The 24,347-nt window shown below is 49.2% G+C and overlaps 1 protein-coding gene across 3 annotated transcripts in view; it reads right to left on the reverse strand.

The window, feature by feature from the left end:
• The window catches only part of LOC126525100 (techylectin-5A-like), a 278,225-nt gene that overhangs the window by 244,863 nt on the left and 9,015 nt on the right, over nt 1-24,347 (reverse strand). For 2 of the 3 annotated variants that reach the window (XM_055067525.2, XM_050173161.3), the window contains exons 2-3: nt 15,527-15,720; nt 7,852-7,994 (exon numbers count right to left, since the gene is read on the reverse strand). The exons of the other annotated variant lie outside the window; for it this stretch is intronic. In XM_055067525.2, the coding sequence (XP_054923500.2) occupies nt 7,852-7,994; nt 15,527-15,677 (294 nt within the window). In that variant the 5' untranslated portion in view covers nt 15,678-15,720. The remainder of the gene's footprint in view (nt 1-7,851; nt 7,995-15,526; nt 15,721-24,347) is intronic. 3 annotated transcript variants of the gene reach the window in all.

Raw genomic sequence — 24,347 nt, forward strand, 5'->3', positions numbered from 1 at the left:
ACCCCCCATTGACCCGCCGCAATGTGACGACACCTTCCTTGGAATTATAAGCGCGGAAGACTTCGTTGAACAACAACGAGCAGACCTGGAGCTAAAAAGCCTCGTCGACTATTTGGAAGGGAGCACCAACGTCTTCCCTAGGGCATTGAAGTGAGGATTGTCTTAGTTCTCGCTTCAAAGCAATCTACTCGTAAAAAACGTTTCGCCAGTCCGCGCCAACTACCTTCTTCCCTCGGCGCTGCGTCAAGAAGTACTGCACGCCCTGCATGACGTTCCGGCCGCTGGGCACCTCGGATTCTCCCGGACGCTATTGAGAATACAGGAGAAGTATTAGTGGCCGCGCCTGACCGCCGACGTCACCTGTTACGTGGAGAAATGCCGAGACTGTCAGGTCTTGTTGTGAAACTCAATAAGAGGTACAAGATGAAGGTTGTACAGGTCTACGCCCCTACATCCAGTCATGATGACCAGGAAGTTCAAAGCTTCTATGACGACGTGGAATCGGCGATGGGTAGAGTGAAAACAAAATACACTATACTGATGGGCTACTTCAATGCCAAGGTACGCAAGAAGCAGGCTCGAGACAAGGCAGTGGGGGAATATGGCATAGGCACTGGGAATAGCAGGGGAGAGTCATTAGTAGAGTTTGCGTAACAGAATAATATGCGGATAATGAATACCTTCTTCCACAAGCGGGATAGCCGGAAGTGGACGTGGAGGAGCCCGAATGGCGAGACTAGAAATGAAATAGACCTCATACTCCGCGCTAACCCTGGCATCATACAAGATGTGGACGTGCTCAGCAAGGTGCGCTGCAGTGACCATAGGATGGTAAGAACTCGAATTAGCCTAGACCTGAGGAAGGAACGGAAGAAACTGGTACATAAGAAGCCGATCAATGAGTTAGCGGTAAAAGGGAAAATAGAGAAATTCCAGATAAAGTTGCAGAACAGGTATTCGGCTTTAACTCAGGAAGAGGACCTTAGTGTTGAAGTAATGAACGATAATCTTGTGGGCATCATTAAGGAGTGTGCAATAGAAGTCGGTGGTAACTCCGTTAGACAGGACACCAGTAAGCTATCGCAGGAGGCGAAAGGTCTGATCAAGAAACGCCAATGTATGAAAGCCTCCAACCCTGCAGCTAGAATAGAACTGGCAGAACTTTGCAAGTTAATCAACAAGCGTAAGACAGCTGACGTAAGGAAGTATAATATGGATAGAATTAAACATGCTCTCAGGAACGGAGGAAGCCTAAAAGCAGTGAAGAAACTAGGAATCGGCAAGAATCAGATATATGCGTTAAGAGACAAAGCCGGCAATATCATTACTAATATGGATGAGATAGTTCAAATGGCTGAAGAGTTCTATAGAGATTTATACAGTACCAGTGGCACCCACGACGACAATGGAAGAGAGAATAGTCTAGAGGAATTCGAAATCCCACAGGTAACGCCGGAAGAAGTAAAGAAAGCCTTGGGAGCTATGCAAAGGGGGAAGGCAGCTGGGGAGGATAAGGTAACAGCAGATTTGTTGAAGGATGGTGGGCAGGTTGTTCTAGAGAAACTGGCCACTCTGTACACGCAATGCCTCATGAACTCGAGCGTACCGGAATCTTGGAAGAACGCTAGCATAATCCTAATCCATAAGAAAGGGGAGGCCAAAGACTTGAAAAATTATAGACCGATCAGTTTACTATCCGTTGCCTACAAAGTATTTACTAAGGTAATTGCAAATAGAATCAAGAACACCTTAGACTTCCGTCAACAAAAGGACCAGGCAGGATTTCGTAAAGGCTACTCAACAATAGACCATATTCACACGATCAATCAGGTGATAGAAAAAATGTGCGGAATATAACCAACCCTTATATATAGCTTTCATTGATTACGAGAAACCGTTTGATTCTGTTGAAACCTCAGCAGTCATGGAGGCATTACGGAATCAGGGTGTAGACAAGCCGTGTGTAAAAATACTGAAAGATATCTATAGCGGCTCCACAGCCACCGTAGTCATCCATAAACAAAGCAACAAAATCCCAATAAAGAAGGGCGTCAGGCAGGGAGATACGATCTCTCCAATGCTATTCACAGCGTGTTTACAGGAGGTATTCAGAGACCTGGATTGGGAAGAATGGGGGATAAAAGTTAATAGAGAATACCTTAGTAACTTGCGATTCGCTGATGATATTGCCTTGCTTAGTAGCTCAGGGGACCAATTGCAATGCATGCTCACTGACCTGGAGAGGCAAAGCAGAAGAGTGGGTCTAAAAATTAATCTGCAGAAAAATAAAGTAATGTTTAACAGTCTCGGAAGGGAACAGCAATTTACAATAGGTAGCGAGGCACTGGAAGTGGTAAGGGAATACATATAATTAGGGCAGGTAGTGACGGCGGATCCGGATCACGAGACGGAAATAATCAGAAGAATAAGAATGGGCTGGGGTGTGTTTGGCAGGCATTCTCAGATCATGAACAGCAGGTTGTCATTATCCATCAAGAGAAAAGTGTATAATAGCTGTGTCTTACCAGTACTCACCTACGGGGCAGAAACCTGGAGGCTTACGAAAAGGGTTCTACTTAAATTTAGGACGACGCAGCGAGCTATGGCAAGAACAATGATGGGTTTAACGTTAAGTGATAAGAAAAGAGCAGATTGGGTGAGGGAACAAACGCGAATTAGTGATATCTTAGTTGAAATCAAGAAAACGAAATGGGCATGGGCAGGACATGTAATGAGGAGGGAAGATAACCGATGATCATTAAGGGTTACGGACTGGATTCCAAGGGAAGGGAAGCGTAGCAGGGGGCGGCAGAAAGTTAGGTGGGCGGATGAGATTAAGAAGTTTGCAGGGACGACATGGCCACAATTAGCACATTACCGGGGTTGTTGGAGAAGTATGGGAGAGGCCTTTGCACTGCAGTGGGCGTAACTAGGCTGATGATGATTATGATGATGATGATGATGGTGATGATCCTGCTGTGGACTTTACCACGGAGCTCACCCAAGCCGTTCTACAATACATACAGACAAGCCACAGGAAGACAACTGCCTGAATGAATGTCTGATGTTTATTGGCGCAAGGGCCAGCTATGGCCAAAGAGCGCCATGCCTACCACCCGCAGACGAATGGTTTTCTGGAGAGCCTGAACAAGACCCTCGCCGTCACGCTAGAAATGTACGTCGACGTCAAACACAAGACCTGGGATGCCGTGCTACCGTACGTAACCTTCGCTTACAATACCACGGTGCAAGAAACAATACAGATCACGTCTTCAAGCTGATTTACGACAGGAGCCGGACGACGACTCTCGACGCAATGCTGCCGCACGTCACCGACGAAGAGAATCTTGACGTTGCCACCTATCTCCAGTGCGCCGAAGCCCGACAGCTCACCCGCCTGTGGATCAAGAACCAGCACAGAACCGACAGCCGACACTAAAACCTTTGACGAGGCTACGTCGAGTACCAGCCCGGCGACCGTGTTTGGGTTTGGACCCCAATACGCCGAGGAGGAGTTAGCCAGAAGCTTTTACGGCGCTTTCGGATCCTACAAGATCATCCGACGCATTGGCGCACTCGACTATGAGGTCGTACCAGACGGCATTTCGCTATGACAGCGGCGCTGCACACGACCTGAAATAGTCCGCGTTGTGCGACTTAAGCCGTCTTACCAGCGCTAATGAACTTGGGATCTTGCGTAGCTGATCTTTGGACTTTCTTATTTTTTGGACTTTGTTACCTTGGACTTTGTTTCTTTGATAAGTGTCATTTTCTGTTTCGCTTACCTGTTATGTTTGTAGCATCGGGACGATGCATTTTGAGAGGGGGGCATTCACACCTGGACTTGTTCATCTTTTTCGGGTGAGCACTTTTCGCCATCTAACAAATGCTATCGCTCAGCGCGGGACGCGCCTGCATGTATCGGAAGTTTCTGGGATGTTATCGATGGTTCTATCCGCTCTCTGTTGTCACCGAACCTTCTGTAATCTGATTGCATGTATGGTCAACGCGAATGATGTAGAACTTTCTGGATGGTCACCAGCGATTACTCTGGAATGATCGATTGCTCGTATATAAAAGCCAACGCACTTGGCCGGCAACTGAGATTTCCACAATCGCCGACCGTGTTCGCTGCTGTCACTGTGCTTTGAGTGTGACTCGCTTTTGCGGGCAAAAGTTCGCCCAATACATGTTAATTTCGTCTTTCACAGATTTGCAACTGTATTTTTACCCGTCACTACCACGTCACAATACGATATGCAGTAAACACCAATTTGGCCAAACTCAAGTTCTGAAACGCACCTCGGGTGTTTTTCTTCCTCTATGCTTTCAGCTTTCTTTTAACATACTGCAGTTTTCGTGTCGTCAAGCCCAGACTTACTGTTTCGTTTCGCACGAAGTCTTCCAATTCGAGCCGCAGACCCTGTTCCTGTTTCTCAGCTTGATACTTCCTCTGTCTACCTCTTTCTATAGAGTTTAATTTGAACCTCTCGTTTAAAGAATTCCAATTTTTATGTGTGACTGCGAAAACTGCTCGATTTATTTGTTTTAACTATAACCATTTGTTCTCTAACCAGTTTAGTATTCAATTTACAACTTTCCCATTCAAAGTTCTCCTTGTTTCTGGGTGATTCGAAATGCCACTAAACAATTATTACTAAAAGAACTGTATCAAAATCGTAGTTCCGATACAGGGGCGCAATCTCTGAATGTACCTACACTCGATCTATTCGTGCATGACTGGTGCCTTGAAAGTGTGTGAAGCGCTGGTGACTTCCGCCCCTTGCACGCTCTGCCACATTACTTCAACTTCCTCACGCATTTTTAAGAAACGCAGCAGTTGCATCATTTACGCTAGCAGCGGTTGAACGCTCTTCTTGATTAAGGACATTATTGTTGTAGCCGAACACAATCACGCACCTTTGACAAACAAAATATGCGCTCGATTCGCAGCAAGCTAAACAGATTTCATGTGGCTGTATAGATGCAAGGACACAAATAAATGGCAGAACAGCCGAATACGAATACAACAACTTCGAACACATGCTCTGGCTGTGCCCTGCCAACGCGAACACGGACTTTCCCGACCAGTCTTCCTGGGACTCAGCGCTCAGAAGCACAGAGCTCATCGCTCAGCTCAAGGCTGTCCACAGGGGCCGGGCCGTCGCCGAAGTACTCTTTCTACCGGCCCCAACCTGGGTGGAGCCGCCGGATTGATGTCCCCTCTGGACCTAAATAAAGTTCTAACTCACTCACTCACTCACTCCCTAACTGCGTCACAACACCAGGAGCGGCGAACATCCCTCAAATGTATCGCAAAAAGCAAAAAAGTGAATTACAGTAATGCCCGGGGTCACACAAAGCGTCACGAAGTTGTCCCAGTAAGATCCTGTACACGCGAAACTAACTGCGTCAGATGGCCGAACTGCTTTTCCCTAACTGCGTCACAACACCAGGAGCTGTACCAATGCGGCTGCTCGTCACTTGAATGCGATCGAAAAAGTTATTCCGGATCAACAGCCAATGTGACCGCACTAATATTTAGGGCATTCACTACCATGGAGAAAAAAAATAGGAGGGAGCGTCGCGCAACAGGATTGAAGCAAAAAAGAAAACCAGTGTCGGCCTGAGACGTAACCCTCGCCAGAGCACGCGTTCAGTGCAGGCAAAGCAATGGCAGCGCAGATGGCGCAGACGAGCAAATTTAGTCAGAGAATAGCTCTCTTAAGGGCTGTGTGTTGGACATCTAACCTAACGGGACGCAGTCACGTTGTGCGTATACTCGTCTCCATGTGACCACACGGAGTCGTGCGTATATGGTCGGTCCTACGGAAATTAGTTAGAATAATGTAGGACTCACACAAACAGTTGCAAACATCTCCCAGTATGAGTCATTAAGTCAAATTACCTGCGCCAAGATGGCCGAACTGTTTTCCACCAACTGCGTCACAAGTGTAGGTTCTGTGCGGTAATCCTAATTGCTTGGAATGCGTCACAGTCTGTCAAATAAAATTTATCACCTTGCGTGGTCCAATAGTGAAGTGGCGCCGTGTTGGAGTGCAGAAAGAACACAAGAATAAGCCGGCTGCCAAACAAAACAGGCTAAATCCCCCCAAAAAAAGGAACATTGGCAGTGGCTTAGCTCGGCTACGCCAGGATATACGTAGCGAAAGCTAAGGCATTGCATGATTAGCCTTGGTTAATGTTGATTGCAAGTCCAGGTTAGTCGGGTTGTCTAGCTATGTTGCGGCGTTTAGACAGTCGTCCGGCGCGCTGTTCGTCTGCTTCCTGGGCGATTGGTTTCCTCTTCATCTCGTTCCGATGTCGCTTCCAGGCCTCCTCCTGCTTATCATAATTGTCGCCGTCCGTACTGCCACCTCAGCTGTGGTTACGGCGCACGCGAGCTCTCCATTCCAATCCTCCGACATGTTATCAGGCATGCGACGCAGCTGGCGAAGCGAGCGGAGTAGAGCGCAACGACGAGGAACACGGTGTGACGTCATACCGTCGGCGGCGGTGGTGGAAAGGCACGGCGCTGCGCAACGGCGGAACGCCTTTGGCTCGGTGCTACTAGTGGCGGATGCGCAGTAGTGACTATGGAGCGAGAGAGAGAGAGAAATATCCGCGGCGAGGCGCGCGTTGTGACATATGTGCCTCCTCGGAGCACCGCCATGGCGAAATCGCAAGTTCACGGCCAGCGGCCAGTAAAGCCCCCACTTCAAAAAAAGAAAGAAACAGGCAAACCGGTCGCCGAACAGGCTAACCCTCACATGCGCAGCCGGCCTCACTCACTTCGGCGGCATGTCTGACGCATGATGCATGCATCTGGTGCGTCATTGGCCCACGACCTACTGTATAAGGGTCGTGCATTGGCCTGTCGCTAGGTAACGCAAGTAAGTCGCGAAGTAATGCTCAATTTATACGCAGTTATTTTTAGTCTTGCCGGGAAAGTACAAAAATAAAGCAATGTCCTTTAGCTTTGTTTCACATTATTCCTTCTTTTTTTCTATGCTCCAAGCAGCAAACGGTCGACATTATACTAGCGTGACGTATTTCTTGTAGCCAGGCTTCGCCGAGTGTCCCCTCTTCTGGAATTTCGTTCTCTCTGCCAATGCGGTAAAATACCACCAATCTCTGAGGGCTCGTGCGCTTGAATTGAGTTTTGTTGTTTTACGTGCCAAAACCACGATTTGATTATGATGCATGCCGTATGGAAAAGAGGGTGGATTCCGGATTAATTTTGACCACCAGGGGATCGTTAACGTGCCCCCAATGCACGCATGCGCTTCGCATCGGACAACACAGACACATAAGCAGTCAATCAGTTGATAAAGAGGATAAGGAGTGGTAAGGGTTTATGTGGGTCTCACCACGGTTCATAATGGTTCTACGCCGATGGATCAGGTGCTAAAGAGCGATGACGGCTTTAATGATTGGAGCAAATCTGATAAGGTTAATAAGGACCGATAGGCGTTGATAAGGGTCTGGTCATATCCGATAACATTGATAATGGCCGCATCATGTCCGATAAGATTTATGAGTACCGATAACGGTTGATCAGTATTAGATCAATTGCGATGAGGTTGATCACAACCGATAAGGTTTGATAAGGCTTTGTACTGACTGGATCAAATTTCATAAGATGAATAATGACACCGGGTTGCGTGGACACCGGCAAGTTGGGCAATGCTTACGCATACTTGGACAACTCCAGCTGAGTTTCTGCATAATTTTTTTCAGTAGTATCTCCTCTGGTTCCTTTCCTCAGATTCTGCGAGTGCATACACAGGAGAACTTAGCGCACAACTTGCGAATGACGCTTTGCAAAGCAAAAAGAATGGCTGTACGCACCGTCCAGCCTCCTCCGTCGGTGTCCTTGTCGCAGTAGACGACTTTCCCTTTGACGTCATTTTTCCCAATAAATATGTCGTACAGGCCACTTGTCGTCTGTCCCGCCCGGAGAAGGTCGGCACAATGCCGGGGCCGCATATTGCCTGCGAAGTACATGCTCATAAGTACTGTAAAGTGGATTATTTGATATATTCAAAGTGAAAACAAGTTTCGTTTGTTCCCTTTCTTTATCTGAATCAACCCGCCGTGGTTGCTCAGTGGCTATGGTGTTGGGCTGCTGAGCACGAGCTCGCGGGATCGAATCCCGGCCACGGCTGCCGCATTTCGAAGGGGGCGAAATGCGAAAATACCCGTGTACTTAGATTTAGGTGCACGTTAAAGAACCCCAGGTGGTCGGAATTTCCGGAGTCCTCCACTACGGCGTGCCTCATAATGAGAAAGTGGTTTTGGCACGTAATACCCCATAATTTAATTTTTTTTATCCGAACCAACCTCCCTTAATGATTGCACTTGGCAATAAAGCTGCAACGCCATTACTTAGCATAATGTAAGTACATATAGATACGTTTCTCCTTTCTGATAACCATTCTTGCTTTTCGTGTTCTTTTTTTTCAGAATGAAGCGAACCCGCCGGTGGTTGCTTAGTGTCTATGGTGTTGGGCTGCTAAGCAAGAAGTCGCGGTATCGAATTCCGATCACGCCGGCCGCATTTCGATGGTGGTGGAATGGGAACACACCCGTGTACTTATATTTAGGTGCACGTTAATGAATCCCAGGTGGTAGAAAGGTGCGGAGTGCTCCACTACGGTGTGCCTCATAATCAGATCGTGGTTCTGGCACGTAAAATCCCACAATATATAATTTTGAATGAAGCGTCTCGCCCTGAAACGTTTCGAAACGACGCGATTCGTGTGCTTACATCGGTAACGTTCGCTTGATATTGGCATGTGTACTTTGTCTGTATATGGTGACCGCGTTTCACTGGGTAACAAATGTCAATCAGCGCAAAGCGCGCCTTCATGTATCGAAATTCTCTCGAGTGTTAACTGCACTTCTAACGGATGTCTGTTGTCACGGAAGCTTGTGCAATCTTATTGCAGTATGTGCGACGCGAATTGTGTAGTACTTTCTCGAAGACACGGAGGCACCAATGATTACTCTAGAACCTTCGATGACTCATGTATAGAGGCTAGCGCGCTTGACTCGCTGATGAGATTTTCCACGATCGTCGAGTGCTTTCATCGCTATCGTTATCCTTTGAGTGCAGCCTGTTTTTCTGGGCACATGGTCGCCCAATAAAGACTTAGTTTTCGCATTAACAGTTTTCCTATTGTTTTCTTGATCGTCACTACCACGTGACATCTGGTGGAGGTGCCCGTGAGCTCATGCATCGAAAAGCCGTAATCCAAGCCCGAACCCCGAAGACACAAACGTCGCCAAGGGCCAGCGAGCTAGTCGCAGGCTTAAAAGACTGCCCCTTGAGCCCGGGCGTTTGCGTGAGACAACCAGGAAGATCGTTGCCAATTCAATGACCACAATGGCAGCACCAGCATCTCCCATCGTTCTTCAACAACACCGGGAGCCACCTACCATCCATGGAGCTTCATCGGAGGATCTGGAAACCTGGCTCAAGACTTTCGAAAGGATCTCGGTCCTCAACGACTGAAACTACGAAGATAAGCTGCGTTACGTGTACTCCTCCTTTGAGGATGCCGCGAGGACATGGTTCGAGAACCGGCAGTACAGTCTTACAACGTGGGAACTGTTCCGCAATAACTTCCCAGGGAACTTCACGAGCATCGCCCGTACAGAAAAGGCAGAAGTTCTATTTCAAGCCCGAGTTAGCTACCTAACGAGAACGTTGCCATCTTTACGGTAGAAATGAGCCGTCTATTCTACCACGCCGACCCGGAAATGTCCTAGTAGAAGAAAGTACGCCTATGCACGCGCGGTGTGAAAGACCTTTTCACCGAATTGATATAGAGACCATCGAAAACCGTCGAAGAGTTTCCTGGCGAGGCCACCAGCATCCAGAAAACACTGGAAATGCAGAACCTACAATCCAGCTGCCGTACGAACTTAACAAACTACGCTGGACTTGAATCACTGACCGAATCACTGCGAAAGATTGTGAGTGCGGTCGTGCGGGAGGAGCTCCAGAAGTTGTTGCCTTCATCACAGCCTCAAGTGGCGTCAATTACCGACGTCGTACGAGAGGAGCTCCAAAAATCACTCGGAGTCCCTCAATCGCCACAGCCTCAGCGGGGAGGGATAATGTACGGAGGCGTAGCCCACCGTCACGTTCCCCCTCCGCGCCCCCGCCTTGTAACGTCACAGTTCCGTCGTCCACCACCGCCACCGCCAGCACGCAACACATCGCCTCGCGCAGTATTCTAAGGAAGGCTGACGTTTGGCGCGCCTCCGACCGCCGTCCGCGTTGATCACTGCGGAGAAGCCGGCCACATCTACCGCCGATATCCTTACGATGTCCATGTCAATGGAACCGTTTGCCGTCAACGCGCAGCGCCTTCAGCAAAGCGAACGCCTTGCTGATATCGCCGAGTACGTCGCCGCTACTCTGTGTATCCTTCGACGACCGCTCTGTTAGCCGTCACCTGGCCACTAGTTGTCCCCGCAACAGCTGCACCGACCAACACTTGCCCAGCCAGGGGCTGGTCTGTGACTCCATATGCGGAAATGCAAAAGCAGTAACCGATAGAGGTGTAGTTGCTGACGAAGATCCTGCGCCGCCGAAGTTATCGAAAAGAATATCTCGACGACATATAAACGAGACGCCGCCACCCCGACGAAGCATAGAAGCAAAGAATAGGCCGACAAAAAAAGGCGCGACGGTGCTACTTTCCAGACACATGTCAACACGACGAAACCGTGATCCGACGCCAAAACCTAACTGCAACCCAAGACATAGAACCACCGAGCTTGACCTGCTTCTCGATGGCCACAGAGTCACCGTCTTAGCGGACGCAGAGCCGAACACTTCGTGTCATGAGTGGACCCATTGCCACCCAGTTGAAGAAGGTTAAGAATGCATAGGAAAGTGCTCAAATTTGGATCACCTGAAGACATCTAATAACGCCGACTGCAATCTGCAAGGCAAAAATTTCCGTGCATAACCGAACCTACGCTGCCACCTTCGTTATCCTCCAACAGTATTCAGGAGGCATAATTCTGGGCATGGACCTCCTGAACCAACACGGAACAATCATTGACTTGAAGTCGAAGAAGATAACGCTGTCCGAAGATCAAGCGATACCACCGGACAGCTCTCGTAATCACCGCGCCTTGAGTGCGCTCGAAGTTTCAGTGAGCTTCCCGCCTCGCTCCAGCATCGTCACTTTCGTAGGCACCGAAACACCGTCAGAGGTAGAAGGCCTCATCGAGAGTGATCAACGTCTACTGCTCAATTGTGAAATTTACGTCACGAGAAGAATCGCTCGACTGCACGGAGGGAAAGCGAAAGTGATGTTGGCCAACATCAGCAAGGAGTTCAAGCACGTAAACAAGGGCACGACGATCGCATACCACGAGGATATTGTGGAAACCAACAATGCGTTCGTCGTTTCGCATTCCACCGGGTCTACCTCGACGACCATAGTCCCCGAAGCAGTCTTCGGCATAAATTCAAGCCTCCCCATGAGTTAGCAACAACAGCTCGAAAGTCTTCTTCGATGATACAGACTGCTTTTCGACGTCATCGAAAATTCCGCAAAGACTAGTTGCAATGCAAAGAATAATAACCGAAGAATCCGCTTGGCCACGCCGCCAGGGTCCTTAACGAGTGTCGACGCGAGAACGAGAAGCCATAAGGCACCAAGCCGAGCTAAAGCTACACGACGTTATCAATCAGCCGTCGAAAAGCCTGTGGGCGTCTTTTGTGGTCTTAGTGAAGAAAAGTATGGAAGCCTGCGCTTCTGCGTCGATTATTCGCCGCTCCAACAAAATAACGAAGGATGACGTATACCCCCTCTCACGGATGGACGACGCATTACACTGGCTGTGCAATGCCCAGTACCTTTTGTCGATGGATCTCATGACTGGTTATTGGCAAATAGCAGTCGCCGAAAGGGATCGAGAGAAGACTGCATTTATCACGCCAGACGGCGTCTGCGAGTTCAATGTGATGTCATTCGGCCTTTGCCTCTGCAACGTTCCAGCGCTTGATGGACACAGTCTTGGCAGGATTGAACTGGAAGACTTGTCTCGTCTACTTTACTGACGTTTTAGTGTTTGCCACGAACTTCTAGGGTCACTTGACGCAGCATCAGACAGTACTAGAGGCGATCAATTCATCTGGACACACCCTGAAGCCGGAAAAGTGTCGTTTCGCTTACGAAGAACTTCTCTTCCTAGGCTACGTCATAAGTAAGTCTGGAGTCCGTCATGACCCACAGAAGATAACTGCCATCGCTACGTTCCAGGCCACCAGTCGATAAGAAGGCAGTGCGCCGATTCCTTGATTAGTGTGCCTTTTACCGGCACTTTGTGAAAATCTTCTCAAGCATTCAGGAACCGTTAACTCATCTCACGAAAGCCGACGTCGACTTTAAATGACGCATTTGAGCAGCTCAAACGACGGCTGCAGTCACCGCCGGTGCTTTGACAATTCGACTACGACGCCGAGACGGGAATCCATACCGACGCAAGTGGCCTAGGCATCGTTTCCGTGCCTAGGCTATTAGGACGGAGCTGAAAGCGTAATAGCTTACGCTAGCCAGTCGCTGTGAAAAGCTGAAGCGTTTTCTACGACACAGATAGAGTGCTTTGCGATCATTTGGCTTACGGCAAAATTTCCGCCTTAGATTTACGGAAAGCACTTCAAAGTGGTAAGCGACCACCACGCCTTGCGTTGTTTGGGAAACTTAAAGGATCCTTCAGGTCGCCTAGCATGATGGAGTCTCCGACTCCAGGAATTCGACAAAACCGTGGTGTATAAGTCTGGCAGGAAGCACTCTAATGCCGATTGCGTGTCGCACGCTCCTATTTAACCGCCACAGCAAGGCGAACTGGACGACGACGCCTTCCTAGGAACAATAGCTGCAGACGACTTCGCCGAACAACGTGCAGACCCGGCGCTGCGGAGCCTCGCGGATTACTTAGAAGCCAAGACAGACCTTGTCAATAGGATATATTGGGGTGGATTGTCTTCGTTTTGCTTGCGCAACGACGTCCTCGTGAAACAGAACTTTCCCCAGTCCGCACAAACTACTTTCTTGTTGCGCTAGCAGCACTCGGGCTACAGGTCTTCCATGCCTTGCACGACGATCAGACAGCAGTGCACCTCGGCTTTTCCCGTACGCTCGCAAGTATACAAGCACTATTGGCCGCGCCTGACCGCCGACGTAGCCCCCCGCGTCACAACATGCCGCGACTGGCAGCGGCGCAAGACACCACCGACTAGGCCAGCGGATTTACTACAGCCGATCGAGCCTCCTTGCTGATCGTTTCAGCAGATCGGCACTGATTTGTTAGGGTCATTTTTGACGTCAACATCTGAAAACATGTGGACCGTCATGGCCACCCATTACCTTACCCGCAACGCTGAAACGAAAGCCCTCACGAAAGGTAGTGCCGTGGAAGTAGCCAAATTTTTCGTCGAGAACATCTTCCTGCGATATGGTAGGCCAGAAGTCCTCATTAGTGACAAAGAAACGGATTTTACAGCTGGGCTTGGTCAAGCCATCCTGCAGCATAGCCCATACATGTCACTGGAGGACCACTGCTTACCACCCGCACAAGAATGGCCTGACGGGTCCACTGAGCGAGACGCTTGCGGACATGTTAGCGACGTACATCGATGTCGAACACAGGGCGTGGGGTGCCGTGCTTCACTATATCAGCTCTGCTTACAACACGCGAATGCAAGAGGTAACGCAGATTACGCTGTTCAAGCTGGATTACGGAAGAAACCCGACGACGACTCACGAAGCCATACTGGAGCACGTCACCGCCGAAGATGATGTCCACGTCCCCAAATATCTCCAGCGCTCCGAAGAAGCCCGAAAGCTCACCCGCCTGCGGATCAAGAGCCAGCAAAGAACCGACAGCCAGCACTACAATCTTTGACGGCGCTACGTGGACGCCTGGCAACCATGTTTAGGTTTCCCCCCCGATACGCCGACGAGGACTCATCGAGAAACTACTGCGACGCTATTAGGGACCTTACAAGATCATCCGACGTATAGCCGCACTGCAATATGAGGTCGTGCCAGACGGTCTTTGGCAATCACAGCGGCGCCGCGCACGATCTAAAGTGGGCCACGTGGTGCGTCTTAAGCCATTTTAAAAACGCTGACGAACTTTGTTATTTTGTTGTCTCTTTACAACGGGTGTTCTTGTTTCTTGCTTTTGTGTTTGCAGCATGAGGACGATGCTTTTTAAGAGGGGAGTATTGAATTTAGTACATGCTTATAGGGTTATTGTGTTTCACCGCGCAACAAATGTTATCGCTCAGGACGCGCATGCATGTATCGAAAGTTTCTAGTATGTTATCGATGCTTCTATCCGCTCTCTGTTGTCACAGAACCTTGTGTAATCTGACTGCATGTATGCGCGACGGGAATTGTGTGGTACTTTCTGGAAGACACGCGGGCACCAGCGATTACTCTGGAACCTTCGATGACTCACGCATAAAAACCGACGCGCTTGACCAACTGATGAGATTTCCGACGATCGCCGACTGCGTTCGCCGCTATCGCTGTTCTTTGAGTGCAGCCTGTTTTTCTTGGCATACGTTTGCCCAATAAAGAATCAGTTTTATCCGCTCACAGTTTTGCTACTGCGTTCTTGATCGTTACTACCATGAGACAATATTTAATTTTGAGAAAACGTTAGCACTTCTATAGCTTTACATCATTCTCAATAATTATGCCTATGTGGCATTTTGGACTTCAATAAAGGCTGGTTTATTTATGCTTCCAAATAGTTGTTTCTTTGTTTCTCCTCGAAGACTCTCCTGCTTGGACAGAACACAGCCTCAATTGCATGTAAATGATACCAAAAGATAATAAAAAAGGACTTCGCGGTAGCGCAGGAAGATTTGCTGCAACATTTGAATGTGCGAGCTCAACAGTGACCAGAGCTTCTAGCGTATAAACCGGTTATGCTCACAGAAATGGCGATAAATCGAGATGTTATTAATGCTAAATATGAATTAGGCGGCAGTGTTCCCGTATGGCAGCAAAAACAGCGTTGAAACCCGCCTCATACACGCATCGGCTGTTTCTTAGGAAATCTCCTTGCTTAATCGAATTACAAGTCGCTATTCTCAGCCGCACCTGCCTAACATATTCATTTCGATTTGTGAGCAAGACGTATTCGCAAAGGTAGTCACATAGAAACTTGAATTTGTTCTGAAGCTTTCAGAAATAAGCTGTCGCTTCAGAAGGTTTCACATGGCCACTGTTCATAACTTGCGTTCCCTCAGCATTTCTGCATTCTTAGTGCAAGTGGCTCACGTTTGAGATTGACTCTTACTTTTTCTGTTGTTTACTTCAACTGCTTCTTTTATTTGGCACGCCACTTATGTGTACATCGTGCCAAATGTCTTTCCGCAATCAAATGCTGTAGAAAGCTGGTGACGAAAGTTTGGAACATTTCCAAGAGAGTCTAATAAACCAAACCAAATCGCGAGAAAAAGAAACGAGGGTTTGCTCACTTCTAATGTCGGAGAAGAGATCGACGAGCTTCTCGACACGTTGTCCGGCTTCAGCTAAGGTAGTTGGAGCCACGGCAGCAGTCTTGGCACCGCCTCCGCTTGAAACCGAGCACAGGACCACCAAGCTGAGGCTCGCCACGCTCCAGACCATTTTTCTTCCGCGATGCTCACTACCCTATGGAGAACCAGTACAGCTGAAACAGATAAAAGGTTGGAGAGCACCGCCGTATTAAATCAAAAGTAGGTATAGTAAACGTTACTCAACAAGATCCGGCACTCTCACCCTCTTTCTCACTCTCTCACTATTTCTCAGCCCATCACTGTTTTCTTTCATGCAAGATTTTCAGCAAAAATGGCACATTTTATACCCCTCGCCTACAATTTTTCACAAATACTGATTGCATAAAGAGAAAGCAGGGAGCATGACTGCACGGAACGATAGCAAAAATATACCCTAGCTATGCATATATTCTTCCCGTTACTTAACACTGCGCGTGCTAGTGTCAGTCGAACGGCGTAGTACTGGAAGGTCTACTGTCACATTCATGTTCCGTAGTTATGTTAAGAGCTACAGCGCAAACTGCAGCGCACCATATGTTGCCGCTGCGTCGTTAAGAACGTTCGGTGTTATTGAAGACCATTCTAAATCGTCAGCGTTCTTCGGCTCTCACTTCACGCACACTGTCATTTATTGGCGCGCAGGTGGCGTCTCACACGAATGCTCGAAGTTTCGTTTATAAGAATGAGTTGCCAAGTATATACCTTCACTGAATTTGCATTTGCGCAAATCAGTTTGTCTTCGTGCGTCAAGTCTAATTTTTTTCACTAAAAATGACGATATATCAACCTTTTTTACCTAAGCATCTTTGCCATTTAAAAAGAATACACTCTGGCCTGCCACTTTCGCATCAGCTGGTTCTCCCTCTTGAGGCCTGGAAACTTGGTTACTGCCATAGGAACGCATGCGACGCCTCACTTAATGTTATGCCTCAAACAAAGAGAATATCATGCTAATTTGAATTTTATTATTCTGATTAGCAATTTGTTCATGTCCCTAGTAGCCGGCAGTATTATTGACCTCTGTAGTGTATTTATTTTAATTACCCGCTACCATAGTCAAAGGCGCCTGTTCGTTCTCTATGTTTCTTAATAGCGTTTATTCATTTACTGTTATATTCCCTTTTTTTCTATTTTCTTTTTCATACCTGTTCCATGCTGTAACATGATTCTTGGCCTATCTGCTGGTGTGGGTTTTCCCATTTCACTTGAAACAAACCAACAGAATAACAAGAAATAAAAAGCTTCCTTGATTGAAACCATGTTCCTTTTAATTAAAGCTAGCCTGCAACTTTATTTTTATTACTGTGTTTCTTGTTATGTATGTTGTTACAAAAGGTGCACCCAGGCTGCTCAGGACCGTGTCACTGACTGCACTTTTCAGCGGCTCACAAGTCCTGAGGGGGCCCGAGACGCGGCGGCTACGTAACGAAGAACAACGAACGTTTAATTACATCGTTAAGGAGCGGTGAGCTCTATAAATTTCCTCGCGGAGAGCGACACGCACTCTATACTTGCGGACAGGTTTCTGTGGCTATGAAGGGAAAGCTACGGAGGAAAAGCGCGCACAAGTGAAAGCGCTTCTGAAAAGAGTCCCGCGTTGTAATCCACGTCAGTTTAAGCTGGGGAAGACAAAACATAAACACCTTATTAGCAACAGTTATATAAGACAGGACACGCCACTTAGTGTAAAGGTTTACTTCTTTTGCGGCTTTTCCCTTCCGCGTCTGGGGAAACGTGAAACTGTCACACGTGGAAGCTGCGTCGATTCAGCGTCTCCTCCGAGCAACCAAAAGCGCTGTAAAACGCTGCCGGAGTACTTGGTGCGGTAACACATGCGCAGCAGCAACGCCCCCCTAGCTTTTTCCCTTCATAGCCACAGAAACTTGTCCACGACTATTGGGGGCGAGCTGCACCACCGCAGAAGCTGGCGCCATTGTCGGCGTGACGTGCAGAAGAGATCACGTGGACACAGCGGCCGCGTCGGCTCCTTTGGAAGCGCCGAAGCAATCTGAAAACGAAAGTTTATAAAGTGTCACTTGCGCTGCGGTTCTGATTAAGTGATGAGGCTTTCCCGCCTTGGGTGTCTGCTTGATAACATTTGAAAACACTATAATAGGTAGTGGCTGCCTTTGGAGGCGTGCAGCATGGTAGGCTACTGCTCGGTGCCGCAGTGCCGGGCGTACGCACCGGAGCCCGGTGTCAGCCATATTCGCACGTAGCCGCAGGACAAAAAGCTGCGTGAAGCTTGGCTCGAGATACTTAGAACCGGCAAACAGCCATCGGCTACAACTCGTGTATGCAGCAAGTACAGACGCGAGGAAGATTTCTGCGACGGCGCCGGGACTGCGACGTTCGGTGAGTAGCAGAAAACATGCACTGATACGCTCGCCCTTGCCCGATGCCCGGCTAATGTCATGACGGTTCGGTCTATGAACTTGTTGACCCTAGATATAGGCAAGTTCACTCGAATGAAAAGGGAGCGGTAAGAAGCACATTAATGAAAGGCATGGATATGTTTGTGTTATGAATTAATGCGCTGGATTACGAAAAAGAAGCAGCGGGAAATCGCACGCTGAGAAGACCGATAAACATACAGTACGACGCAACTTGAGAAATAATATTGAAACGACCAAGAATTTAAAAGAAGAAAAAAAAAAGATTGAATCGTCGCTAGGTCACATCACAGTCGCCGTAGTCGTCGAAGTCTCTATAGCTAAATTATTTTTTAGCAGCTCTGATAGCGTCCACGCAACAATGGTTGCTTGTGTACTGTCCAATACTCATATTCTGCGGCCTAAATAAAAGTCACGGCACGATGTGAAAACGCACTCGCAGCGAAAGGGAAACATTGTGCGCGGACATGCATGCAGACACGCAGTCGGTCGCTGCGAACCCGTGTGATCGCTTCATTCAGGCTTCATTCTGTTATGCGCCACTTGCTTACGCAGACAGCTCACTAGAAGAACATATTTCACATAGTGTGCTTTCGCCGTTCGCCTACCTTTCGAGCAAGAAGCCGGTTCGGGAGACTCCATCGCGGCGATCACGCGCAGTGGCGTTCAGTGTACGTATTCTGCAAAATGCAGCGTCTGTAAACTATTCTGTGCTTTCTACTTGCCAAATATTAATATCTTGATGGTAGAAAACTGCCGTCGTTTCAAAAGTACTTACAGAAATGCCCAGGAGGGCTCCCACGTGGTGTTTTTATTGAGCGCCGGCAGCCAGACCTATGAGGAGCGCTCTGCGCGATCCCTCATACTACGCAAAGCAGGCGCTTCCGACAGATGGCGGCTCCGTAAGTCCTCGCCCCCAATAGCTTGCTCAAATCTGCTAACGGCTAACGTCCATTGGCAGGGGTGGCTTTTATTGAGTCTGAAGCTCCCACGCTCTGGAGAGAGAGCCGACGCTCGCCACGCTTGCGGTCGCCGCTTGGTATGCAAGCGATTTTAGTCGAGAAACGGCGCGGCGACTGTCGCGTGCAAGCCTCCTTTACCAAGACAAGCTTCCCAAGCGGCGTGCGCCACTGCGACCACGATCAAAACGTTTGAAAAAATTCTCCAGCTGCCATAGCGCCAACCAATGGCGAAGCACCCGTGAGCAATGAGGTTAGGATCAAAGCGGCGTGGCAAAAACGCGGGCAGCGCGGGGATTTCGCCCGCTCGACCAGGCGGTTCTAGCAGACGAAGTCCTACCAGTTTTCAATGTCTAACTCTGTCTTCAACGAGCTGTTCATCACTCAAGTAGTGCACTGTCCACTTGTTTGGGATGTTAAATGAAAGATTCTCGAAACAAAAAAAGAGGAGGATTCCTTGGGAAGAAATTTCGCACTGAAGCTGAAGGTACTGGTCGTTACAAGTGACGCGTGTTTCCATAAAATAAAGATTATGCGTGGCTCTGCTATCGCAAACACTAGAGACCAGTGGACCTGGGGGATGGCCAGTAAAGTGGTGCCCAAATGCACAATTAGTTTAACTTTTGGTGGGCTTCCCCCAGCTCCACTGGTGTCTGGTGTTTGGGAAAGCAAAGTCACGCATAAATTTTTTTCCACTGTGAGAAAGAGGACCGCCGAAGCGAGCGCGCGGGTTTTTCTCGGAGAGCAATGACGTTACGTCACCTGTGTCCCCTACGCGCCACTCCTTCTCCTTCGCTAGGCTCCATCCACCCTCGCCGCGTCGCTATGCTGCACGATGCTATATTTATACTCTGCTTTCACTCTCTCTCAGCTCTCTCTCCCCCAGCTCGGCGAAGCTGCGAACGTCAAGAGAAATCCAAGCTAGGTTCTAGCAGCTCCATTGTAAAAGTCGGCTTGGCTCGAATAGCCTATGTCCGTTGGTGCCTCAGAAATGCCACTTGTTTCCGTGTGACATTTTCGAGTTCCATTCTATAGATCCAAATTATCCGCACGTACTGTTTTCTTCTTTTTCCTGTTTTTTCCCCCGACGATGACCCCATGTGGGTCCGGACAGACGGGACGAAACCGCACTGCGAACTTTTCGTTCACAGCCCACGCAGGTGTACATTTGATATTCTTGAAAACTCCGAGCTAGCATGCTCATCGTTTGCTTTGGTCTTGTTTATTCAGTGAAAAGGTTACGTACCCCGAGCTCTAGAAGGGTCGCCGCCTTTCTGCTTGTATGCCTAGAGGCGAAAAAGGACGCGAGCTTCTTTGAAAGCCACGCATGGGCCTCTTTCATCCGAGTGGCCGAGACGGCGCAAAACGCCTAAAAGCCAGATACATGGAGCGAACTTTTACGACGAAGTTCGGGCGGCAGAAAATCTGCCGCGGCGCGACGCCGTATGTTCGTCGGGCTGCGCTACATGGAGCGAAGACACGGTGGCTGCCGCCGGCGAGTCGCTGCGTTGTTATCAGTGTGGCTAGACGAGGCAAATGCGCTGCAGTGAAACACATGACACAAAAAAAACTTTAACGACAACTATTATGGCTTTTGAATTGTGGAACACTCTCGAAAACGCGTAAAATTTTGTTTAGAAATGATTTCTAGTGTTTTTTATGTGTTTGAGACATTCATGTGCCGATGTAGTTAAAGAAAGCGGCGATGCTATGCGTTGTGGCAACACTGGGCGGGTAAACAACTTTCGGCTCCTTCAACTCCGCGGCTCTGTTCTGTGGCTCAAGTCGCGCGCATAACGCTTCTGAACAGCCGAAATTAACTTGTCGTTAAATTCCAGCCGCGCCGCTTTGGATGCCATGACTACGAAAAGCGGAAGACCGCCGTGAACGATAGAGCGGGATCGGGATACGCGGACAAGCGGGGCTACAAAACGATATGTTTCTCGTCTTCCAAGTGAATGAAATATTTATCTAAAAATGTATTTTTCTTCTCAAGCCCGAACACGTTTTCAAATAGTAGTACGTGTGACTACTGCAATTTATAATTATTAGTTTCTTTGCGTCGTCCCTAGGTGGTGTCGCGCACAGCGAGAAGAAAAAAAAACGACGCGAAGAGTGGCGCACTTTTCAAGAGGCAGCGACAACATTCCAGTGGCTCGCTGGCACCGATGATGGGGTCGATTTTGCTGTACAACCAACGAATTATTTGCTTCGAGAAACGAAAACGACGCTGGAATTCACTTTCTGCCATTTATTCAAACGCGTTTCGCACCGCCACCCGCTCTCCTCCTTCCTCTAGAAACGCCAGCGCAACAACCTAAGTTTCCAACGGAAGCACCATTTTCTCGAATAAAATTATGGATTGGATCCAAACGTGCCATGCCGCAACCGCTGGTTGGATCCAATCCACCAGACGCGCCATGCGAAACCGTATGATCGCTCCAGACGTCCCAGCTCCCGTCGGGTTCGGCGCCTAGCAGACGAAATGCTCGGTGAGCATGATTGACAGGAGCGTCTCGTCATTTTGACGTCACCAAAAACGTGGCCGCGCCCCGCGGCTGGCGACGTCGGCACGGAGTAGGCCAATGGCGCGCGCCGGTAACCGAACGAACGCGCCGAACAACCATCTGTGTTTATTGCTTCAATGCCAGAGCGGTGAGAACGGAGCGCACGCAAAGGTATGAGCCGTCTGCAGATCCCTTTCGAGATACGGCGCTTGCGCCCACACGCGACCGTGCAAAGTACGCACATGTTGGAGGAGTCGAAGCCGTCCCCTTCCCTCTTGCGTTGTCTTCCCACTTTCCTCGCTATCGCGCCCGGTCGCGATATACGCACTTGCTGCCGGAGCACAACGTGCCCTCCTCCCTCCCTCCTTCCCTCCCATCCCCCATGGCCATTCGCGCGACGGAAGACGGCGCGCTTGCTCTCCGCTTTCCTCCTTTTCGCGCACCAGATTGAGCACCAGACGTCGGCTTCCCTCGCGTGCTTTAACTTACGCATACAGCATACGGCACGCGGCGATGGTGTTATCGCTTCATAATGCTAGAACAAGGAAAACAGCTCAGAGTATAAGAATGAAGCTTAGAGCAACAGAAAGCTGAGATAGTTAAGAATTTGCTAGTTGGTTATGATTATGAATGCTAGATGGTTATGGTTATGAGCTAGTTGATTATGAATCCTTACCAACCAGCTCAGCTTTCTGTTCTTCTTAGGAATTATCGCTCTTGGACATTGCACAAAATCTCATAGCGACGGTAAAAAGAAGTCGTGAGTGTCCATATACAATGAACTCTCGTTAATACGAACTCGGTTAAGCCAAAATCTCGCATATACCGAACAACATTGGAATATTTGTTTGGTTTTCCATAGACACGATGGGGGCAGGAAATGCGCTCAGTTTGCACTAGTGGTGCAAGGCTGAAGTCAACAGCGGAGCTTGTGATCACCTAGCTTTTCCGTGGCTTGCCTAAATTGTTTGTAGGTTTTGCGAGTTTATGCTAGGCTTGGCTAAGTCATTTTAGGCGGGCATATAAAGCCATTCGTAGTGCTGAATTGCGGTAGCTTGCCTTTAAGAAATGAGTCAAGGCATGTCTTACGCACCTTCATCTCTTCGTGGCCGGTAGCATCGGGGAAGGCTTCGCGAAGACGCACTTGTAAGGCCAAACTCCGCTGTTCAAATTTGCGCACAGAGTTCATGGTAAAAAAACTCACATTGAACCGAGCTCGGTCACTGACGCGACAGCTGTATCCAAACTCTCTGCCCAGGAATTCGCGCTGGAATCGGCCCGTTCGCGCACCCCATTCTCAGCGGGCATGACGCTGGAAGTTTTCGAGCAGTCGCAGGCCGGGCGTTTCGCATTCAGGCATTTCGCGTTTCCTGGACTGATACTCGGGATCCTCGACTCGGCGTCGCCTCTTCTGACCCGCAGCTTCGGCGCGGTGTTCTGGTTCAGCTCGGCGGCGACGCGTCGCTTCTCGCTTGGCACTATGACGCTCTTCCTGGTAAGCCGCTTCTTCGGGCGTCCAGACTTTCTTCGGTCTTCCCATAGCGGCAACACGTAGGCACGGAATAGAGGAGGCGAAAGCTGTGTCGCCGCGCCGGCTGTTCCGAGCTTTTACTCGACTTTGACGCCGCGACTTCGCCCTACGTGCGTGGGTTGCGAGGAGGTTATGTGGCTCTATGCTCTCGCAGTTTGTTGCTAGGCAACGCGAGGCGGGGCACAGCTGCGCTTTTTTTGGTAACGCTCTACGGCGGAACTAAAAGCTTAAACAGCTCCGCTGTTAAGAACATTCGCTTAACATGAACCGCTTCAGACGTACTCTTTGGTTAAGACGCACATACGGAGTGACAGCCACCCCGGGCGCGGCGCATCGAGGCACTCTACTGGAAGCCTGCGGCGCACATCGACCTTGGACAGAGGCGAAAACAAGAGGATGAAACAAGCAAAGTTACAGTGACGTTTCACTTCGTGAACGCGGGTGACGTGCAAGCGTGTGGGTGCTATAGCGCACACGAAGCTATCGTACCTCGGTGCGCTTAGACGCCTACACTGTCCGTGTCGCACATGTTACTCAAGACAGGTGTCGTGCGGCCGCGCTAACGCCGAAGCAGGCGCCGAAGTCGAACGCCCCCTTGTAAACATTCGCTTAATAACTAAATTAACAACCATGGTGTCAGCGCTCACAGGCAAACATGAACACATCACACTCGATAACCGCGGTCGATCGCTGTCAAAACGCTAGCGTGAGCAATCGCAACATAAGCAGCAGCGAGCGAAGTGACCTTCGTGCTGCCTATCACTTCAACGCAAACTCGGCAGCGAGAACACAGCGCACGCGAAGGTACGAGCCGTCGGGCCACCTAGACTGTGCCCCATAAAGCAGATCGCTTTCAAGATAAAGCCCGCGCGACTGCGCATGGCCGAAGTACAGCATCCCCCTACCTCCCCTCCCTGGTGTCATGCGCGTAACGGAAGACGGCGCGCTTCGTCCCCCCTTTCCTCCCTTGCGCACGCGAGATTGAGACGCCATCGTCGATTCACCGTCGCCGTCACACCGAACAGAAAGCGTACGGCGCGCGAGGACGATGTTAATCCAAGACGAAGCCGGTAGGTCCGTATCGCAAACAAAACTTGTAGCAACTGCTAGAGGAGGTCAACCCAGCGGGCCTCCGGCCTACCGTCCTCATCCGCGACACTTCGCCTCGTTTCTCCTTTTTCTATTAAGTTTTGTATTAAGCTCAGCTAAATAAATGCTTTTTATGTATTTTACCGCTTTGAAGTAAGATAGTTGGATGCACGTGATCATGTTGCCAATTATTCTTCTGATAAGACGAACAAACTTTCATGCTCCCTCCGACACTCTTAGGCAAAGTTACACCCTTTCGCTTGCCCCTTCTGCCACACAACA

This window comes from Dermacentor andersoni, chromosome 3 (genome assembly GCF_023375885.2).
Source record: "Dermacentor andersoni chromosome 3, qqDerAnde1_hic_scaffold, whole genome shotgun sequence".
Classification (NCBI taxonomy): domain Eukaryota; kingdom Metazoa; phylum Arthropoda; class Arachnida; order Ixodida; family Ixodidae; genus Dermacentor; species Dermacentor andersoni.